Here is a 19,227-nt window from a genome sequence, read left to right on the forward strand (position 1 = left end):
TGTGCCCAGCGTGCCAAGTACCACTGGGATCACTTTCACTGGCTTATGCCAGAGTCGTTGTAGCTCGATTTTTAGATCTTCGTATTTCACTAATTTCTCTAGCTGCTTCTCCTCAATTCTGCTGTCCCCTGGGATTGCGATGTCGATGATCCATACTTTCTTTTTCTCCACAATCAGGATGTCTGGTGTGTTATGCTTCAGAATTCGGTCAGTCTGAAGTCGGAAGTCAAACAGTAGTTTTGATTGCTCATTTTCAACCACTTTTTCGGGCTTATGATCCCACCAGTTCTTTGGTGGCATTATTATTACTATTATTACTATTATTACTATTGTTACTATTGTTACTATTATTACTATTGTTATTGTTATTATTATTGTTGTTGTTATTATTTATTAGATTTGTATGCCGCCCCTCTCTGTAGACTCGGGGCGGCTCACAGCAATAATAAAAACAATGTACAATAACAAATCTAATATTTAAAAATATCTAAAAATCCCTTATTTAAAAACAAGACATACCCACAAACATACCATATATAAATTATGTGCTGCTTTGATGCCAGATTAGTTTTTTATCCCTGTTGTAAAATTATGAAATAAAGTTCTAAGATTAGATGTTTTCCTTAGCTGGTATAAAATGAATACAGAAATATGTGAACATGAGTATAGTAATTCCAAGGAATGCAGTGAAGTGAAATATTTTTCTGCAAAGGGATGGCTTGATATGTTTTGAAGAATTGTCTATTGTCCGAGTTTTCAAGGGCTTGAGAACACGATCCCACTGGGTCAGAATGGTATTTCTAGCTTTCTTCCACTTTCCAGGTCCACAAAGGCGATACTGGTAAGAGGTACAAGGACCAAAGAAGATCTTCAAAGCTAGTTTGGGGTCCTGAAGTAAAAGTAATGGCACATTGGGCTTGACCCCTATGCAAATAGCAATATCATCCATGTAGGGAATTAATTGTTCATATCCTTTCTCATTGCCGGAAGTACTCCTGGAGCAGAAGATAAATGGAAATAATGATCAGTATTCTGTAGCTATAGATGGTGAGAAAGACAGGAACTTATGGGGCAATTGCCATGCCGTGTGTTGGAGACAGCTTGATCTGTCAAGTGGGGAATTAGTCTGGAATCTTCACATGGGCACAAGAAGGCAAAGTGCCACCCCTTTCCCCAAATGTCATTGGACATTATCTAGTCTGGCCCAAGTGCAAACAGTTAGTATGGAAGATTGCTGTAAAATAGGCATGAGCAATAAATTGGCTAATTGAACTCTTCATGTGTGGATCTGTTGTTCAGATCTGTTGTTCAGGTCATTCTCCATTCCTTTGGGAGTAGAATTTTGTGCATGCAATTTACAGTTTAATATCATAATAAATAAAAAACCTCTACCCCTACATTATGCCATAGCATATTGGGTAATAGTTTGAGTTTTCTGATTGAAACTAAAAAGAAACGTGCAGTACCTGAAACATCTGAACCAATATAAATATTTGAAATAGAGAAAGGTTTCTTATTCTCTGAAGTTAAATGTGACCCATTTATTGGTAGATCAGTTGAATGCATGTCACAGCAAATTATCTTCCATCCAGAGCAGTAAATTGCTCAGGTCTCCTCACATTTTGCCTTGTCCCTGGTGTCTGTTTCAGGGGTGGATTCCAACTTATCTCACTGCCAGTGCTTCATGGCTATGCTGTATGGGCGCACAAGTGCGCAGCAATGAACCCCCCCCCCCAAAACCCCCCTGTATGCACAGTGCTAGAACTCAGCTTCTGCACATGCTCAGAAGGCAAATTAAAACTTTTTTAAAAAAAAAGATGGCCAATCTGGTTCGGTGACATCATTGTGATGTCACCAGTGGGCCGCTACCAGTTCAGGTGAACCGTTCTAACTAGGAGGAACCCACCCCTGGTCTGTTTATCTCTCTTTTCTCTAGCACAAGAAAAACTCAATAGGATATTATTTGCTTTTCTTAATGTTGTTTCTGATTTAAAAAAAACCAACAAAAAATAACTCAGATGCTTCTATGTCAGATTTGTATTGTGCCTCATCCACAAGGGTGAGCATTATAACACCATCTCCCTATATCCTGCTTATCCTTATCCTACTTAAAACCAAAGGGAAGGAGAGAATACTGTGGCTACAAAATATCTTTTTCTTAATGACATTAGCCTGGAATTACTTCATGAGTTAAGGCAGAGGTCCCCAAACCTGGCAACTTTAAGACGTGTGGACTTCAACTCCCAGAATTCTCCAGTCAGCTATGCTGACTGGAGAATTCTGGGAGTTGAAGTCCACACGTCTTAAAGTTGCCAAGTTTGAAGACCTCTGAGTTAAGGTGTAATTGAAGTTACTTTCTATGGCCACATGATGGCATTTTAGGGATGGTTAACAGCTACAAACTGAATCATATATGTAATATTTTCTGCTTCTATGGTTAAAGCTTCAATAGTTTAAGGATTTTCAAACATGTTCTACATTCAGCATCTATTTAGGTAAAAAAAGAATATTTAAACAGACAGGAAGAGTTACACAAACTTCTGTACCTGCTAGCTTTTTTACCTACTGGGGATGCACGCACATTCAGAACATGGACACAAGTTCCTGTTTGGGTACTCGGTGCTCAAAGGTTTCGCCATCGCTGTCCTAGATCATTCTGTAGTTTTGGAAAATTACAGTGATGGGGCACCCACAACTTCCAGAGGGAACCATTCCAATGATTAATTGGTTTTACTGTAAATAAATTTCTCCCTAGTTCTAAGTTGAAGGTCTCTTTAATGATCTTCCATTAATTCTTGTCCTGCTCTGGTGCTTTGTCCTGCTCTCAGGTGGAGAGTAAATTGATTCCCTCTTCTCTGTGACAGCTGTTCAAGCATTGGAAGATAGTTATCCTATCACTCACTTTTATTAGACTAGACAGTAATAGCGAACCTTTTTGGCACCGAGTGCCCAAACTGGAATGCACACCAGAGTGCCGGAAACCTGAAGAACACCTGCATGTGCACCAGCCAGATGTTGCTTTGAGTTTCTGGTGTTCCAGTGGGCCTGGAGACCAGCTGGTCAGTGCGCATGTGCACACTGGAAACCAGAAGAGCAGCTGGTGATGGCACACATGCCCATAGAGAAGGCTCTGTGTGCCACCTCTGCCATGTGTTCCATAGGTTTACCGTCTATAGAGAATAGAACAGGCTGTGCAGCTGGAGCAGAAGCAAAAAACCCCGGCAAGTAAGTTGACAGCTACCGCTCATCCCATCTGCCAGCCCAGTTTGCCACGAGTGGAACAAAGCGGGCAAGCGGACAGGACGAGCGGAGCGGGTGAGTGGGTGGGCCACTCGTGGCAGATCTGCCGTGAGTGGCACAGTGGGGTGAGTGGCAGCTGTCAACTCACTTGCAGATGGGAGCAAAGCGGACAAGCGAGGGGTAGCGAAGGGAATGATGGCCCACCACTGCCTTTCAGGGTATTTGCAAAAAGGATTCCTAGAATTAATGTTTGTTGAATCTCTGAGTTAACATTTTCTTTTCTAATTCACTGAGGTTAAGAGGCAAAAAGTACTAACTACAGCTTTTAAAATAATATATAATATTCCATACTTTTTAAGAAGCCTTTTTTTCTGCTTAGCAATTTCATTCATCATTCTATTCATTTGAGGCAGCTTACTGGATCCTGGTAAGGAAAAAAGAAACAATATGTATGGGTTTTACTGAAAGAGTAGTAGATGCTTGGAACAAACTTCCAGCAGACGTAGTTGGTAAATCCACAATAACTGAATTTAAACATGCCTGGGATGAACATATATCCATCCTAAGATAAAATACAGGAAATAGCATAAGGGCAGACTAGATGGACCATGAGGTCTTTTTCTGCCAACAATCTTCTATGTTTCTATGAGTTTTGACCATGACAATGTCAGCTGATGCTTTGAGTTTCTTTAGGAGAAATGGCCTGTTAGGCTCACATTCTGTTGCTAGTCACAATGTTAACTATAAGATGGTCATCTTATTAATCATGTTACAGATGATTAATCAAAGTGTTCACAGCCTCTGCTGTAGAAAGCAAGTTTCTAAGTAATCTGTCCACTGGCATTCTGTCTGTCTGCCTGTCCTGTCCATCCATCCAAGCCACTTCTGAAGTTTCACTCATGTGCCACTACATGTGAAATAAAAATTAATAAGTTTACCATTCAAATTGTTTTCGAAACCAAGCACACAAGATATGTATGTGAAAAACAATTCAGTGTGAACTGAAGATCTTAACTAAGTACTGTTTTTCTGTTATCTTGCCCTGATTTGTAGATTAAAAAACAGATATACTTATTATTAGACATACACAAACCATTTAATCTTTCGATATGGGTTCAATTTATGTGTACAATATTGGTTAAAACTGATGTTGGATTATACATCAATCATAGCTCTTCTCTTGCTAATAATTAATACCTTTATCTTTGATTTATCTTTTAAAGTCTCTTTGATTTGTAACAATAATTTGAAACTCTTTCTGCTACGAACTAAATGGCTGACTATCAATCTGCATTTTTCTGTGAAATTTTCTTTATCAGCTATTTGGAAGTACCTATATTGCTTAATTGGGGCAGCTCTGCAATTAGCCACCGTATTTTTTGGAGTATAAGACACATGTTTTTCCACCCTAAAAGAGGGTGGAAACGTCGGTGTGTTTTATACACAGAATGCAGCCATTTTTGCCCCACACCCCGACACCCCGACACATTGCAATGCATACACGGTGTAGGAAACTCAGTTTCTGTGCATGCTCAGAAGAAAAAAGAACCCTGGGAAAAAAATCCAAAAAAAGAAGATGGCAGCATCTACAGATTGGCACCGACAGAACCAGTTGTGTGATATCATTGTGACATCACCAGCAGGTTATTACTTGTTTGGGTGAATTAGTCCAAACCAGGAGGAACCCACCTCTGTTTGGTGGGCGTGGTGTGGCTTAGGGGCCCTAGCAGGGGAAGGATACTGCAAAATCCCCATTCACTCCCTACTCCTGGGAGATGGATACTGCAACAAAATCTCCATTCCCATCCCACCCCAGGTATTCATCTCTTGTGAGATTCAGTCATCTTTCATATTGGAAAGAGTTTAATTGTCTGGTAGCTATTTTATTTTGCAGCAAAGCCAGGAAGTTAGAGAAATTCAACCTTTTCATTTTGACAATTAATTGTCAGAAAGACTGTACAGAGTGATGTGAGAGTCCCATCTTTCTTGCATATTAATGTTACTGGAAAGTGGTCTCCGTTCTAGATGCTACTTTGAAGATAGTTGACAACCCCAGAACTTTCCAAGGTGCTATACCAGAGCAGGATATGGAACAAGGTTATGGAGGACCCAGAGGTTTTGGGCAGAAGAGATTTGGGATATGTAGTCTTCCATCCTGTGGAACTCAGCAATCACCATAACATATAATACATCTTGAAAATGAGTGCTGAACCTGTGAAAGGTATGCGCCTCAAAAATGCAATTGCAAGATCTCCCTAACACCTAGGGCCTGGGATGCTGGAAACAACACCCAGACATAGAAATGCTAGAGACAATACCCAGGTGCAGAGATGTTGGGAATGACAGTCAAGCACCAAGTGTGGAGGACAATGGCCAGGCTGAGGATAATGCCAGACAGGTTGCCAATGGTGGCCAGACACAGACAATAACAGCAAGGTCAATGGACAAAACACTGGGAACAACAGCCGTGAGGGTGAGCAGGGTTGCTGGCATCCCGGCCATGCTGGGCCGGCCGAAGGTCTGGCTGTGGGAGGAGCCCTTTGGGCTGGTTTTCTTGGGCAACATTCAGGACCTCGTTGCTGAGGCCTTGCCGCCGCTGTTGCCACCACCATTATGCTGGCGAGCCTCTCCTTTGGAACTGGGTGTCGGGCTCATGCTACTGCAGCGACTGGTGGGAGAGATGATGTGGGGGGGGCTTCTCTTTCAGAGGCACCCCAAGTTTAACTGGGATCCTTAACTGTGGAAATTGGGTCTGAAAGCTATTGCTGCTGTGGTTTCTCTTTTGGTGGGTTTTGGCACCGGATTTTCTGCCTTGGAGCATACCATAGGTTCTACCTTAGGAGGGACTAAATTAGGAACAGTACTGCCACAGGATTAACATCAGGCACATCTGTCTCCCGTACTCCTACTACGGTCCAGAGTTGTGGTCTCAGCAAACCCGTTGGTTCAGTCACTCCTTGGGATTCAATGACTTCTTCCATTTCTCCTGAGTGTGTAGCCTCTTCTGCCTGGATTTTTGCTCCAGCAGCAGGCTGGAGCAAAGGGGTGGCATGAGGGGGGCATGCACCCAACATTATATTTCTCTCGGCACAGCTGAGTGATAGTCTGAATGTAAGGGGCTTAAATGTTCTGCCCTTGTCATGGTCAGACCATTTTCTGCTACGACTTGACTTCAAGGCTCTAATCCTCCCCTGTAGGGAGGAGGAACCGATTAGGTGGTTCCACCCCAGGCACCTGATGGACCTAGAGGGCTTTCAGAGGGCGCTTGGGATTCTAACAAATTCACTCCTACACAGACCGGCAGAGTCCCTCACTGTGGCCTGGAACAAGGCTGCGACGGAGGCTCTTGACCGGATTGTGCCGTTGCGACCTCTCTGTGGCACTGGACCCCGGAATGCTCCTTGGTTCACTGAGGAACTCCAGGTGTTGAAACACCAGAAGAGAGGTCTAGAGAAGTGGTGGAGAAAGAGTAAATCTGAGTCTGATCGAACACTTGCAAGAGCTCATATTAAGACTTACAAAGTGGCACTCAATCCGGCACTCAAGGCAGAAAAATGCATGTATCATGCCACCTTGATTGCATCAGCAGACTCCTGCCCGGCCGCCCTCTTTAGGGTGACCCACTCTCTTCTAAATCAGGGGAGAATTGGGGAGGCCTTGCAGGGCAGTGCCGAGGATTTTAACATGTTTTTCGCTGATAAAATCGCTCAGATTTGGATGGACCTCGGCTTCAATTGGACTGCAGTGTTGGTTTACAATGAGTTAGTCGAGGTGACTGGGGCCCATACTTGTCCATCTGTCTCGGAGGAGTTCGCCCTGGTGACACCGGATGAAGTGGACAAGGCCATTGGAGCTGTGAGTTCCACCACCTGTTTACTGGATCCGTGTCCCTCCTGGCTGGGTCCAGGAGATTGTCAATGCTTCTCTGGGGAGGGGGTCCTTTCCAGCTCCTTATAAGGAGGCACTTGTGCGCCCCCTCCTCAAGAAGCCTTCCCTGGACCCAGCCATTCTTAACAACTACCGTCCAGTCTCCAACCTTCCCTTTATGGGGAAGGTTGTTGAGAAAGTGTTGGCACTCCAACTCCAACGGTCCTTGGAAGAAGCCAATTATCTAGGCCCTCAGCAGTCAGGATTCAGGCCCGGCTACAGCATGGAAACTGCTTTGGTCGCATTGATGGAAGATCTCTGGCGGGCCCAAGACAGGGGTTTATCCTCTGTCCTGGTGCTTCTAGACCTCTCAGCGGCTTTTGATGCCATCGACCATGGTATCCTTCTGCGTCAGCTGGAGGGGTTGGGAGTGGCAGGCACTGTTCTTCAGTGGTTCTCCACCTACCTATCTGGTCGATTGCAGTCGGTGTTAGTGGGGGGTCAGAGGTCGATCTCTAGGTTGCTCCCTTGTGGGGTGCCTTAGGGGTCGGTCCTCTCCCCCCTGCTATTTAATATCTACATGAAACCGCTGGGTAGATCATCCAAGGGCATGGGGTGAGGTATCATCAGTACATTGATAATACCCAGCTTTACATCTCCACCCCATGTCCAGTCAGCGAAGCAGTGGAAGTGATGTGCTGGTGCCTGGAGGCTGTTGGGGTCTGGATGGGTGTCAACAGACTCAAACTCAACCCTGATAAGACGAAGTGACTGTGGGTTTTGCCTCCCAAGGACAATCCCATCAGTCCATCCATCACCCTGGGTCCTCGATCCACAGCTAACATTAGAAAACCATCTTTCAGCTGTGGTGAGAGGGGGGGTTGCCCAGGTTCACCTGGTGCAACAGTTGAGGCTCTATTTCGACTGGGAGTCACTGCTCACAGTCACTCATGCCCTCGAGGTTCGACTACTGTAATGCTCTCTACATGGGGCTACCTTTGAAGAGTGTTCTGAAACTTCAGATCGTGCAAAATGCAGCTGCGAGAGCAATCATGGGCTTCCCTAAGTATGTCCAAGTTACACCAACACTCCACAGTCTGCATTGGCTGAGGATCAGTTTCCGGTCACAATTCAAAGTGTTGGTCATGACCTATAAAGCCCTTCATGGCATCGGGCCAGAATATCTCTGAGACCACCTTCTGCCGCATGAATCCCAGTGACCAGTTAGGTCCCACAGAGTTGGCCTTCTCCGGGTCCCGTCGACTAAACAATGTCATCTGGCGGAACCCAGGGGAAGAGCCTTCTTTGTGGCAGCCCCGACCCTCTGGAACCAGCTCGCCCCAGAGATTAGAACTGCCCCCACCCTCTTTGTCTTTCGTAAACTTCTTAAAACCCACCTCTGCCGCCAGGCATGTGGGAACTGAGATATCTCTCCCGGGCCTATACAGTTTATGCATGGTATGTTTGTGTGTATGTTTCTTTTTAATAAGGTGTTTTTAGTGACTTTTAATTATTAGATTTGTTATATATTGTACTATTACTGTTGGGAGCTGCCCCGAGTCTACGGAGAGGGGCAGCATACAAATCTAAATAATAATAATAATAATAATAATAATAACAACAACAACAACAACAACAACAACAACAGCAGTCTGGTGGTGTTATATATGTTTTTTATATGCCTTGTTTTAATTCACTGCAGTTTTATATTGTTGTTTTATCTCAGAGGGAGTATTTGGGTATATGTAAGAGGAAGGGGATGATTCTGATTGAATAAAATGATGGAGTGATTTAATTGGATGAATGAGAAAGCCAGAGGTAGGGGTTGGAACCCTTCTGCTGTGTGTGCAAACAGAAGCAGGTGGGGGCCCAATTACTGTCCCTGGCTTGGTATGGATGTGATGCGTGGCCTGCTGGGGAGGATGGGGGGCAGTGGGGGAATTCTTGGGGGGCAGGAGGGCCAGAGTATCATGGTTGTCCATGTGCAGCCTCTATGTTGGTTGAGGCATGCAGGAGTCCCTTGGGTCCCATTTGTTGGGGGTCAGGGGAAAGGAAGGGTCTTGCCTTCTCTTTCTGCTCAAGATCCCCAAGGACAATTGGTGGGCCACTGTGTGGCACAGAATTCTGGACTCGATGCGCTTTGGCCTGATTCAGCATGGCTCTTCTTATGTTCTTATGGTTATGATTGGGAGAGGTAGATGTGGCATGAACCAGGGTTAGGCCACTCATGGGGAACTAGGACTCATTTTCTTAGAGCGATTATTTGCTCCAGCCCCACTGATTCTGGTTCATCAGGCTTATCTCATATAGCTTGCGACAGGGGATGTCAAGGCCCTGGCCTCAGGCTGCTGCTGTTTAATGCCAACAAGGCATTGAACAGCAAGATTTACTCTTGGACAAGGAGGCTGTCCTAGCATGGATAATTGAAACCTGACTGGGCCATGAGAGGGATGCTCCCCTCTCTGAGATGTGCCCAGATGGGTTTCAGGGACTGCATCAGCCGCAACTCCAGGGAAGGAGTGGAGGAGTGGCAATTATCATCCAGAAGAGCCTTTGTCCTTGCAGTAGCCTTGCCCCAGAGCTTGTTGGGTGTGAATCTCTCCTCTTGAGGTTGGATTCATGGGTTGAGTTGGGTTTGCTGTTAATGTACCTGCCTCCCAGCTGCATTGCAACAATCCTGGCTATGCTGCTAGAGGTGGCAGCTGGGTTGGCAGTGGAGTTTCCCAGGCTTATGGTGCTAGGGGACTTCAACTTACCATCACTCGGTGGATCCTTGGGCGCAGCTCAGGAGTTCATGGCTTCCATGATAACCATGGACCTGTCCCAAGTGGTTCAGGGTCTGACTTAAGGGGGGGACACACACACTTGACCTAGTGCTCCTCTCAGGACAGTGGAGACATGATCTGTAGCTAAGGGGTATGGACATTTCTCCCTTGTCATGGTCAGATCATTTCCTGCTGAGGTTGGACTTTAGGATGCCACTCCTTCAGCGCAGGGAGGTGGAATCGATTAAGTGGTTCCACCCCAGATGCCTAATGGACCCTGAAGGGTTCCAAAAGGAGTTTGGGGAAATACCGGACTCCCTTGTCCACAATCCGGCAGTGTCAGCCTGGAATAATGCGGAGGGAGCAGAGGAGCAGAGGAGCAGAGGAGCCCTTGCAAGGTAGAATTGAGAATTTGTTCAGTTTCTGGTGGATAAAGTTGATCAGATTCAGATGGACCTGGACTCTGATTGGGAAATTCTGACCGAGATGACAGGGGTAGGTCTTAGTCCTGTTGTGAGGGATGAATTTGATACTGTGACTGTGGACAAGTCTCTGGGAGCAATAAGCTCCTCCACTTGTTTATTGGATCTGTGCCCTCCTGGCTGGTTTTGGGCAGCAGGGAGGTGACATGAGGCTGGCTCCAGGCTTTGGTCAATGCCTCCTTGATGGAGGGGTCCTTCCCATAACCTTTAAAGGAAGCAGTTGTAAGGCCCCTCCTCAAGAAGCCTTCCCTGGATCCAGCTGAATTGAAGAACTTTCGCCCAGTCTCCAATCTACCCTTTGTGGGAAAGGTTGTAGAGAAAGTGGTGGTGCTCCATCTCCTATGGTCATTGGAAGAAATTGATTATCTAGACCCTTTTCAATCTGGCTTCAGGCTTGGCTACAACACAGAAACTGTTTTGGTCACCCTGATGGATGATCTCTGGTAAACCCAAGATAGAAGTCACTCTTCTATCTTGATGCTACTTGACTTTTCAGCTGCTTTCTATACCATTGACCATGGTATCCTTTTGCGACGACTAAGGGAGTTGGGAGTAGGAGGCATCATTATATGGTGGTTCTCCTCCTCTGGCCATTAACAGTCAGTGTTGGTTGGAAGGACAGAGATTGACCCCTAGGCCCCTCCGCTGTTGGGTGCCCCAGGGGTCAGTCCTCTCTCCTGTTTTATTTAACATCTACATGAACACTGGGTGAGATCATCCGATGACATGGGATGAGTTTTCAGCAGTATGTTGCTGATAGTCAGCTGTATATTTCCACCCCATGTCAACTCAGTAAAGTGGTAGATGAGATGTGCCAGTGCCAAGAGGATGTGAGGGTCTGGATGAAAGTAAACAGGCTGAAACTTAATCCAGACAAGACCAAATGGCTGTGAGCATTCCCTCCGAAAGATCACATTGATTGTCCATCTTTGGTTCGGGGGGGGGGGGGGATTACAATCACAATTTGGGCATCCTCCTAGATCCACAGCTAGGATTAGATCAATACTTGACTGCTGTGGCTAGGGGGACCTTTGCACAGGTTTGCCTAGTGCACCAATTGCATCTGGATCAGGAAGCTCTTCTCATGGTCACTCATGCCCTTATCACTTCATGGTTAAATTATTGCAATACATTCTACATGGGCCTACTTCTTATGAATGTTCGGAGACTGCAAGTGGTCTACAATGCAGAAGCTGTTAAGGGTGCATCTAGGCACACCACACCGCACCAATTCTCTGTGGACTGCATTCGCTCCCGATTGGTCTCCAGGTGCAATTCAACATGTCGGTTATTACCTTTAAAGCCCTAAGTGGCTTAGGACCAGACTATCTTCAGGACCATTTCCTACCGCATACCTCCCAGCGACTGATAAAGGCCTACAGTCTTCCCTGGGTCCCATCAGCTAAACAATGTTGGCTGGGGGCCCGTAGAGGAGGGCCTTCTCTGTGGCTGCTCCAGCCCTTTGGAACCAGCTACCTGAGGTGGTCCAGACTGTCCCCGCTCTACTCACTTTCCAAAAAGCTGTAAAAATCTGTAAAAAAATTCTGGCAGGCCTGGGATATGCATGATTTTTCTTAATTGTTTTAATTGTGTGACTGTTGGTTTTAGATAGTTTTGAACTGTTTTAGGAAGTTTTTGGTTATCTTTTATTCATATTTGGCTGTGAGCCACCAAAAATCCTTCAGGAGCTGGATGGTATATAAGTCCAAATAATAAATAAATAAATAAATAAATAAATGAATGAATGGATGGATGGATGGATGGATGGATGGATGGATGGATGGATGGATGGATAGATAGATAGATAGATAGATAAATAGATAGATAAATAGATAGATAGATAAATAAACAAATAAACAAATAAATAGATAAATAAACAAATAAACAAACACAAATAAACAAATAAATAGATAAATAAACAAATAAACAAACACAAATAAACAAACACAAATAAACAAACAAATAAACAAACACAAATAAAGAAAAACAAATAAACAAACAAATATCATCATCATCATCATCATCATCATCATCATCATTATTATTATTATCATTATTATTAATTAGATTTGTATGCCGCCCCTCTCCGTAGACTCGGGGCAGCTCACAACAGTGATAAAAAACAATACATGGTAACAAATCTAATATTTAAAATCTAAAAATAACAATTTTACATTAAAAAGTCTAAACAACCCCAATATATAAAAACATACGGACAATCATATCATACACAAAAACTACATAGGCAAGGGGGAGATGTCTCAATTCCCCTATGCCTAATGGCAGAGGTGGGTTTTAAGGAGTCATAACCAACACTTTGAATTGTGACAAGAAACTGATCGGCAACCAATGTAGACTGTGGAGTGTTGGAGTAACCTGGGCATACTTAGGGAAGCCCATGATTGCTCTCGCAGCTGCATTTTGCACGATCTGAAGTTTCCGAACACTCTTCAAAGGTAGCCCCATGTAGAGAGCATTACAGTAGTTGAACCTCGAGGTGATGAGGGCATGAGTGACTGTGAGCAGTGACTCCCGGTCCAAATAGGGCCGCAACTGGGGCACCAGGCGAACCTGGGCAAACGCCCCTCTCGCCACAGCTGCAAGATGTTTCTCTAATGTGAGCTGTGGATCGAGGAGGATGCCCAAGTTGCAGACCCTCTCTGAGGGGGTCAGTAACTGCCTCCCCCAGGGTGATGGATGGACAGATGGAATTGTCCTTGGGAGGCAAAACCCACAGCCACTCCGTCTTATCAGGGTTGAGTTTGAGTCTGTTGCCACCCATCCAGACCCCAACAGCCTCCAGACACTGGCACATCACTTCCACTGCTTCATTGACTGGACATGGGGTGGAGATGTAAAGCTGGGTATCATCAGCGTACTGATGATACCTGACCCCATGCCCTTGGATGATCTCACCCAGCGGTTTCATGTAGATATTAAATAGCAGGGGGGAGAGGACCGACCCCTGAGGCACCCCACAAGGGAGAGACCTTGAGGTCGACCTCTGACCCCCCACTAACACCGACTGTGACCGACCGGAGAGGTAGGAGGAGAACCACTGAAGAACAGTGCCTCCCACTCCCAACCCCTCCAGCCGGAGCAGAAGGATACCATGGTCGATGGTATTGAAAGCAGATAAACAAACAAACAAACAAACAAACAAGCAAACAAGCAAACAAACAAACAAACAAACACTTGTAATTTTATGGATCTCATAATAAAGAGGCCAGATGCTTAATGGGCATTCTAGAAACTAACATTCTATTTGATTACAATGTAGTTGTTAACTTGCAAAGATTTCGAGTTGCTATGAAACAGAGCTGGGTGGGGGGAGAGCTGGAGGAGTGGCTTACTGCCCTAACTGAGACTACATTCCACAAATGTTTCTATTACTGATCGTGTCCTAGGCTTCTGGAGTCAGAAGGAGGGGTGTGGGGTTCACAACCCGCCAACGTGATTCATTGGCGAATGTGATTTATGACATGTCCAATGAGAATGGGGAAAAATATGGTCATGAGAGCATTCAGCCTGCATGAGTTAAGTTCTGGCTGCATCAAAATATTGCTGGAATGCCACTTCTAATAAATCTTGGACTTTGGCTCATGGCTCCTGAATTAATTAGGGCATCCTTTGAAAACTTCACAGTAGCATTGTGATGAGATTTCTATGATTTTTGGCTTCCTAAAATTTAAAGCTCACATGGGTGCAGACAAACATGAGAATATTTTAGTATTAAATGTAATATCAATATTAAACTGGAAAGCAACTTAAAATTGAAAGATACCGTTTATAGATTAGCCTTACCATTAAACACTCTTGTAACCCAGCGAGCCTGAAGTTCCACTGCTGCTAGATTAGATCCTGTTACTAATATAAAACCTAAGAAGGCAAGTGTAGGCTTCTGCAAGTGAGGAGGAAATATATGTTTATAAAAGAACGTATGACATTTACGAACTGATTCTTCCAGGAAGCGAAATGAAGCAGCATAGCCTGTAGCAAAAATGACCACATCTATATTTTCTTCTATAGTTCCATCTTCAAATATGGCAGAAGTCTCAGTAAACCTCTTCACATTTGGCTTCACAACCACAGAACCACAGAGGATGCAGTTGGGCAGTTCGTCATTCACCATGACGTTTACCAATGAACTGCTGGAAAGAACAAATGTATAAAGAAGCACTGTTAGTTCAACTATCCCCATTAGCCTAGTCCCATTTGTAGGTACTACCTTTGGTGGGTTTCAATTTTTTTACTACTGGTTCTGTGGGCCTGGCTTGATGGTTATGTGAGGGCCATGAGAATGGATGGGCGTGGCCAATTCAATGGAATTCCCACTCAGCCACACCTACTCAGGGAAATGGATCATGTGACTGGGTTGGTGTGGCTAACTTGATTTGTGTCACCATTAGGAAATTTCTCCTTAGTTTAACTCACAATAAAATAGCACTGTTCCAATATTTAGAATAGAATAACAGAGTTGGAAAGGACTTTGGAGGTCTTCTAGTCCAACCCCCTGCTTAGGCAGGAATCCCTATACCACTTCAGACAAATGATTATCCAATCTCTTCTTTAAAACTGCCAGTGTTGGAGTATTTACAAGTTCTGGAGGCATGTTGTTCCACTGATTAATTGTTATGTCAGGAAATTTAGTCCTGAGGAACTTTAATTTACTTTCACTCAGCGAATCCTCTAAGGTGGCACAGGAGTTCATGGCTTCCATGACAACTGTGGACCTGATCCAAGTAATATAGGGTCTGACTCAGTGGGGGAAAACATGCTCAACTTGCTGTTTGTATCAGGACAATGGAGCAAATATCTGATATTAAGGGGTATAGACATCTTTCCCTTATCATGGTCAGATCATTTCAGTTAAAGCTAGACTTTAAGACACCAATCCTCCACTGCAGGGAGACGTAACCGATTAGGTGGTTCTACCGTAGACATTTAATGGACCCTGAAGGATTTCAGAGGCTGCTTGTGGAAATATCTGATTCCTGGCCCACAGTCTGGAAGAGTCCCTGGTGATGGGATGTGTTATGTCCGGGAGTACCAACGACAGGAGATGCCTAGAAAGGCTCCATACAGGAAGTGTTTATTTATTTATTTATTTATTACTTAGATTTGTATGCCGCCCCTCTACGAAGACTCGGGGCGGCTCACAACACGTGGAAACAAATCATAAATAATCTGACAATTTAAAATATTTAAAGATTTAAGAAAGACCCCATATACTAACAGACATACACACAAGCATACCATATATAAATTAAACATGCCCAGGGGGAGATGTTTCAGTTCCCCCATGCCTGACGGCAAAGGTGGGTTTTAAGGAGTTTACGGAAGGCAGGAAGAGTAGGGGCAGTTCTAATCACCGGGGGGAGTTGGTTCCAGAGGGCCGGTGCTGCCACAGAGAAGGCTCTTCCCCTGGGGCCCGCCAACCGACATTGTTTCGTTGACGGGACCCGGAGAAGGCCCACTCTGTGGGACCTAATCGGTCGCTGGGATTCGTGCGGCAGGAGGCGGTCTCGGAGATATTCTGGTCCAATGCCATGAAGGGCTTTAAAGGTCATACCCAACACTTTGAATTGTGACCAGAAACTGATCGGCAGCCAATGCAGACTGCGGAGTGATGGTGAAAACATGGGCATACCTAGGTAAGCCCATGACTGCTCTCGCAGCTGCATTCTGCATGATCTGAAGTTTCCGAACACTTTTCAGAGGTAGCCCCATGTAGAGAGCATTACAGTAGTCGAACCTCGAGGTGATGAGGGCATGAGTGACTGTGAGCAATGAGTCCCGGTCCAGATAGGGCCGCAACTGGTGCACCAGGCGGACCTGGGCAAACGCCCCCCCTCGCCACAGCTGAGAGATGGTTTTCTAATGTGAGCTGTGGATCGAGGAGGATGCCCAAGTTGGGGACCCTCTCTGAGGGGGGCAATGATTCCCCCCCCAGGATGATGGACGGACAGATGGGATTGTCCTTGGGAGGCAGAACCCACAGCCACTCCGTCTTATCCGGGTTGAGTTTGAGTCTGTTGACACCCATCCAGGCCCCAACAGCCTCCAGGCACCGGCACATCACTTCCACCGCTTCGTTGACTGGGCATGGGGTGGAGATGTAAAGCTGGGTATCATCGGCATATTGATGATACCTCACCCCATGTCCTTGGATGATCTCACCCAGCGGTTTCATGTAGATGTTGAATAGCAGGGGGGAGAGGACCAACCCCTGAGGTACCCCACAAGGGAGCGACCTCGGAGCCGACCTCTGACTCCCCACTAACACCGACTGCGACCGGCCAGAGAGGTAGGAGGAGAACCACTGAAGAACAGTGACTCCCACTCCCAACCCCTCCAGCTGGTGCAGAAGGATACCATGGTCGATGGTATCGAAAGCCGCTGAGAGGTCAAGAAGCACCAGGACAGAGGATAAACCCCTGTCCCGGGCCCGCCAGAGATCATCCATCAACGCGACCAAAGTGGTTTCAGTGCTGTAACCGGGCCTGAAGCCTGACTGCTGGGGACCTAGATAATCGGCTTCTTCCAAGGACCGCTGGAGCTGGAGTGCCACCACCTTCTCGACAACCTTCCCCATAAAGGGAAGGTTGGAGACTGGACGATAGTTATTGAGTACGGCTGGGTCCAGGGAGGGCTTCTTGAGGAGGGGGTGTACAAGCGCTTCTTTATAGAGAGATGGAAAGACTCCCCTCCCCAAGGAAGCGTTGGTAATCTCCTGGGCCCAGCTCCGTGTCACCTCCCTGCTGGCCGAAACCAACCAGGAGGGACACGGATCCAGTAAACAGGTGGCGGAACTCACAGCTCCAATGGCCTTGTCCACTTCATGAGAACAGGAAAGGGCACCGGGAGAGAGGCGGTAACCTAGCAACCGGGGAACATAAGGGACAATCATTGGTTCGTTCCTCAGCCAGTTGGTAGTTAAATAGGGAAACCCCGAGGAGGTTTGACAGTTGAATACTGACTGTTGTATTAACGTTATGTTTATGTTGGAATAAAGCAGTTCAAGCAAAGCTGCAATTACGTGTCCGAATCTGTACAAAGCCACTTCATTGGCGACGAGGATTTCCAGCAAGTACACAATCTAAGAAATTAAGTTAAATAAAAGGAATGGTGTCTCCACAACTTAATTTTCCGCCTTTCAACCCTAAGAGTGAAACATGGGATTCATACGTGGCCAGATTTGACTGTTTCCTTATTGCTAATGGGTTCACAGAAATCTCAGATGACAGGAAACGTGCATATTTTCTAGGGTTCTGTGGAGCCGAAATGTTCGAAACAGCAAGAGCCCTATTTGCCCCCACCCCAATACATGACATTCCATGGCAGCAGTTCTTAAATACCCTCCAGGAACATTATGCCCCAGCACCTTCCCGTTGTGCCAGGAGATATAAATTCTACCATCGTAATCAAATAGAAGGAGAATCAATAAATGATTTTGTAGTGGCTCTCTGATGTGCAGCATTATACTGCGAGTTTGACAACCTAGAAGATTATTTACTAGACCGACTTGTTTTTGGTGTAAGAGACGGCCATTTAAAACGCCGTTTATTGTCAATCAGAGACTTAACGTTCAAGACAGCTTTAGCGGAGGCTAGGGCTTTCGAGCTCTCAATGCAGTCATTAGCAATGATGGAAAGCACTGTAAATGCCACCACATTACTTCCTGATGTTAATGCAAAACAAATTCCACAAGACTTTGAAAGATTTTTGGGGTTAGAAGAAGAAGAGGTCTGCAAATTAGCTGTTGCAAGAAACAAAGTCCAGCCAGTTGAGCGAGCTAGACGACCACCATCTCCATGCAGAGGGTGCGGAGGAGATCACTTTAGATCAAATTGCCCCTTTAAAGACTTTATTTGTCGGAGATGCGGAGGACGGGGCCACATAGCCAGAGCCTGTCAATTCCGCCGACAGCAACCTTCAACAGCCTCAAGCCAGAAGCACAATAGCTTTAGCGGAGGACGAGGGAACTACAAGGACTCGAATTACCAACGTCAAGATTGCAACGTAATATACACGCATCCATCGCAGAGGTCTACGGTTGTCAGTGAAACTTGATCATCATCCGAAAAGATTACAGTGGTTGTTCGCCTGGGCCACATGCCGTGCAACATGCAGGTTGACACGGGTTCGGCTTGCTCACTGGTGTCGTGGTCTACAGCTAAGCGGTGTTTTCCGAAATTGTCAAAAAACGGGTTGTTACCATGCCGATTGAATCTGCGAGATTATCAAGGCTATTCCAGTTATAGGAGAAGGACGCTTTGCCGTTCAGTTCAAAAAATTTAAGGGACAATTACCATTAATAGTGGTGGATGGGCCTTTTTCTAATCTATTGGGGTTGGATTGGTTCCAAGCATTGGGCCTAGAAGTAACGGGAATAAATATGGTAAGGGGGGCTTCGTCGTTCATGACCTTGGCCCAAGAATTCCCAGATGTGTTTGATGGGAAACTAGGCTGTTATAACGGTTCACCTATTTCTTTCAGCTTGGATCCGAAAGTGCCTGCACTACGCTTAAAGCCCCGCCGAGTACCTTTGGCACTCAGACCAAAGGTAGATGAGGAATTAGATAAGTTAATAGCCCAGGGAGTTTTAGAGCCAACAGATCAAGCTGCATGGGAAACTCCTGTCGTAACTGTAGTAAAGGCGGACGGAGGAATTCGTATATGTGGGGATTATAAATGCACCATAAACAAGGCATTAGCCCACCATTCTTACCCCTTCCAGTAGTACAGCATCTTCTGCACTCACTGGGGAAGGGTAGTTTGTATGCGAAGTTAGACCTATCGCAGGCCTACCAACAGCTTACAGTGGACCGTGAAACTGCAGAAGCACAAGCTATAGTCACACATAGAAGGGT

General features: G+C 45.6%; 1 protein-coding gene across 2 annotated transcripts in view; it reads right to left on the reverse strand.

The window, feature by feature from the left end:
- Positions 1–563: 563 nt before the first annotated feature.
- The window catches only part of LOC139164524 (dimethylaniline monooxygenase [N-oxide-forming] 2-like), a 65,356-nt gene continuing 46,692 nt past the window's right edge, over positions 564–19,227 (reverse strand). The window contains exons 6-8 of one of the 2 annotated variants that reach the window (XM_070746782.1): positions 14,159–14,502; positions 3,592–3,664; positions 564–992 (exon numbers count right to left, since the gene is read on the reverse strand). In XM_070746782.1, the coding sequence (XP_070602883.1) occupies positions 611–992; positions 3,592–3,664; positions 14,159–14,502 (799 nt within the window). In that variant the 3' untranslated portion in view covers positions 564–610. Of the gene's footprint in view, positions 996–3,591; positions 3,665–14,158; positions 14,506–19,227 lie in introns of both variants that reach the window. The other variant, XM_070746781.1, reaches the window with a different exon arrangement.

This window comes from Erythrolamprus reginae, chromosome 3 (genome assembly GCF_031021105.1).
Source record: "Erythrolamprus reginae isolate rEryReg1 chromosome 3, rEryReg1.hap1, whole genome shotgun sequence".
Classification (NCBI taxonomy): Eukaryota; Metazoa; Chordata; class Lepidosauria; order Squamata; family Dipsadidae; genus Erythrolamprus; species Erythrolamprus reginae.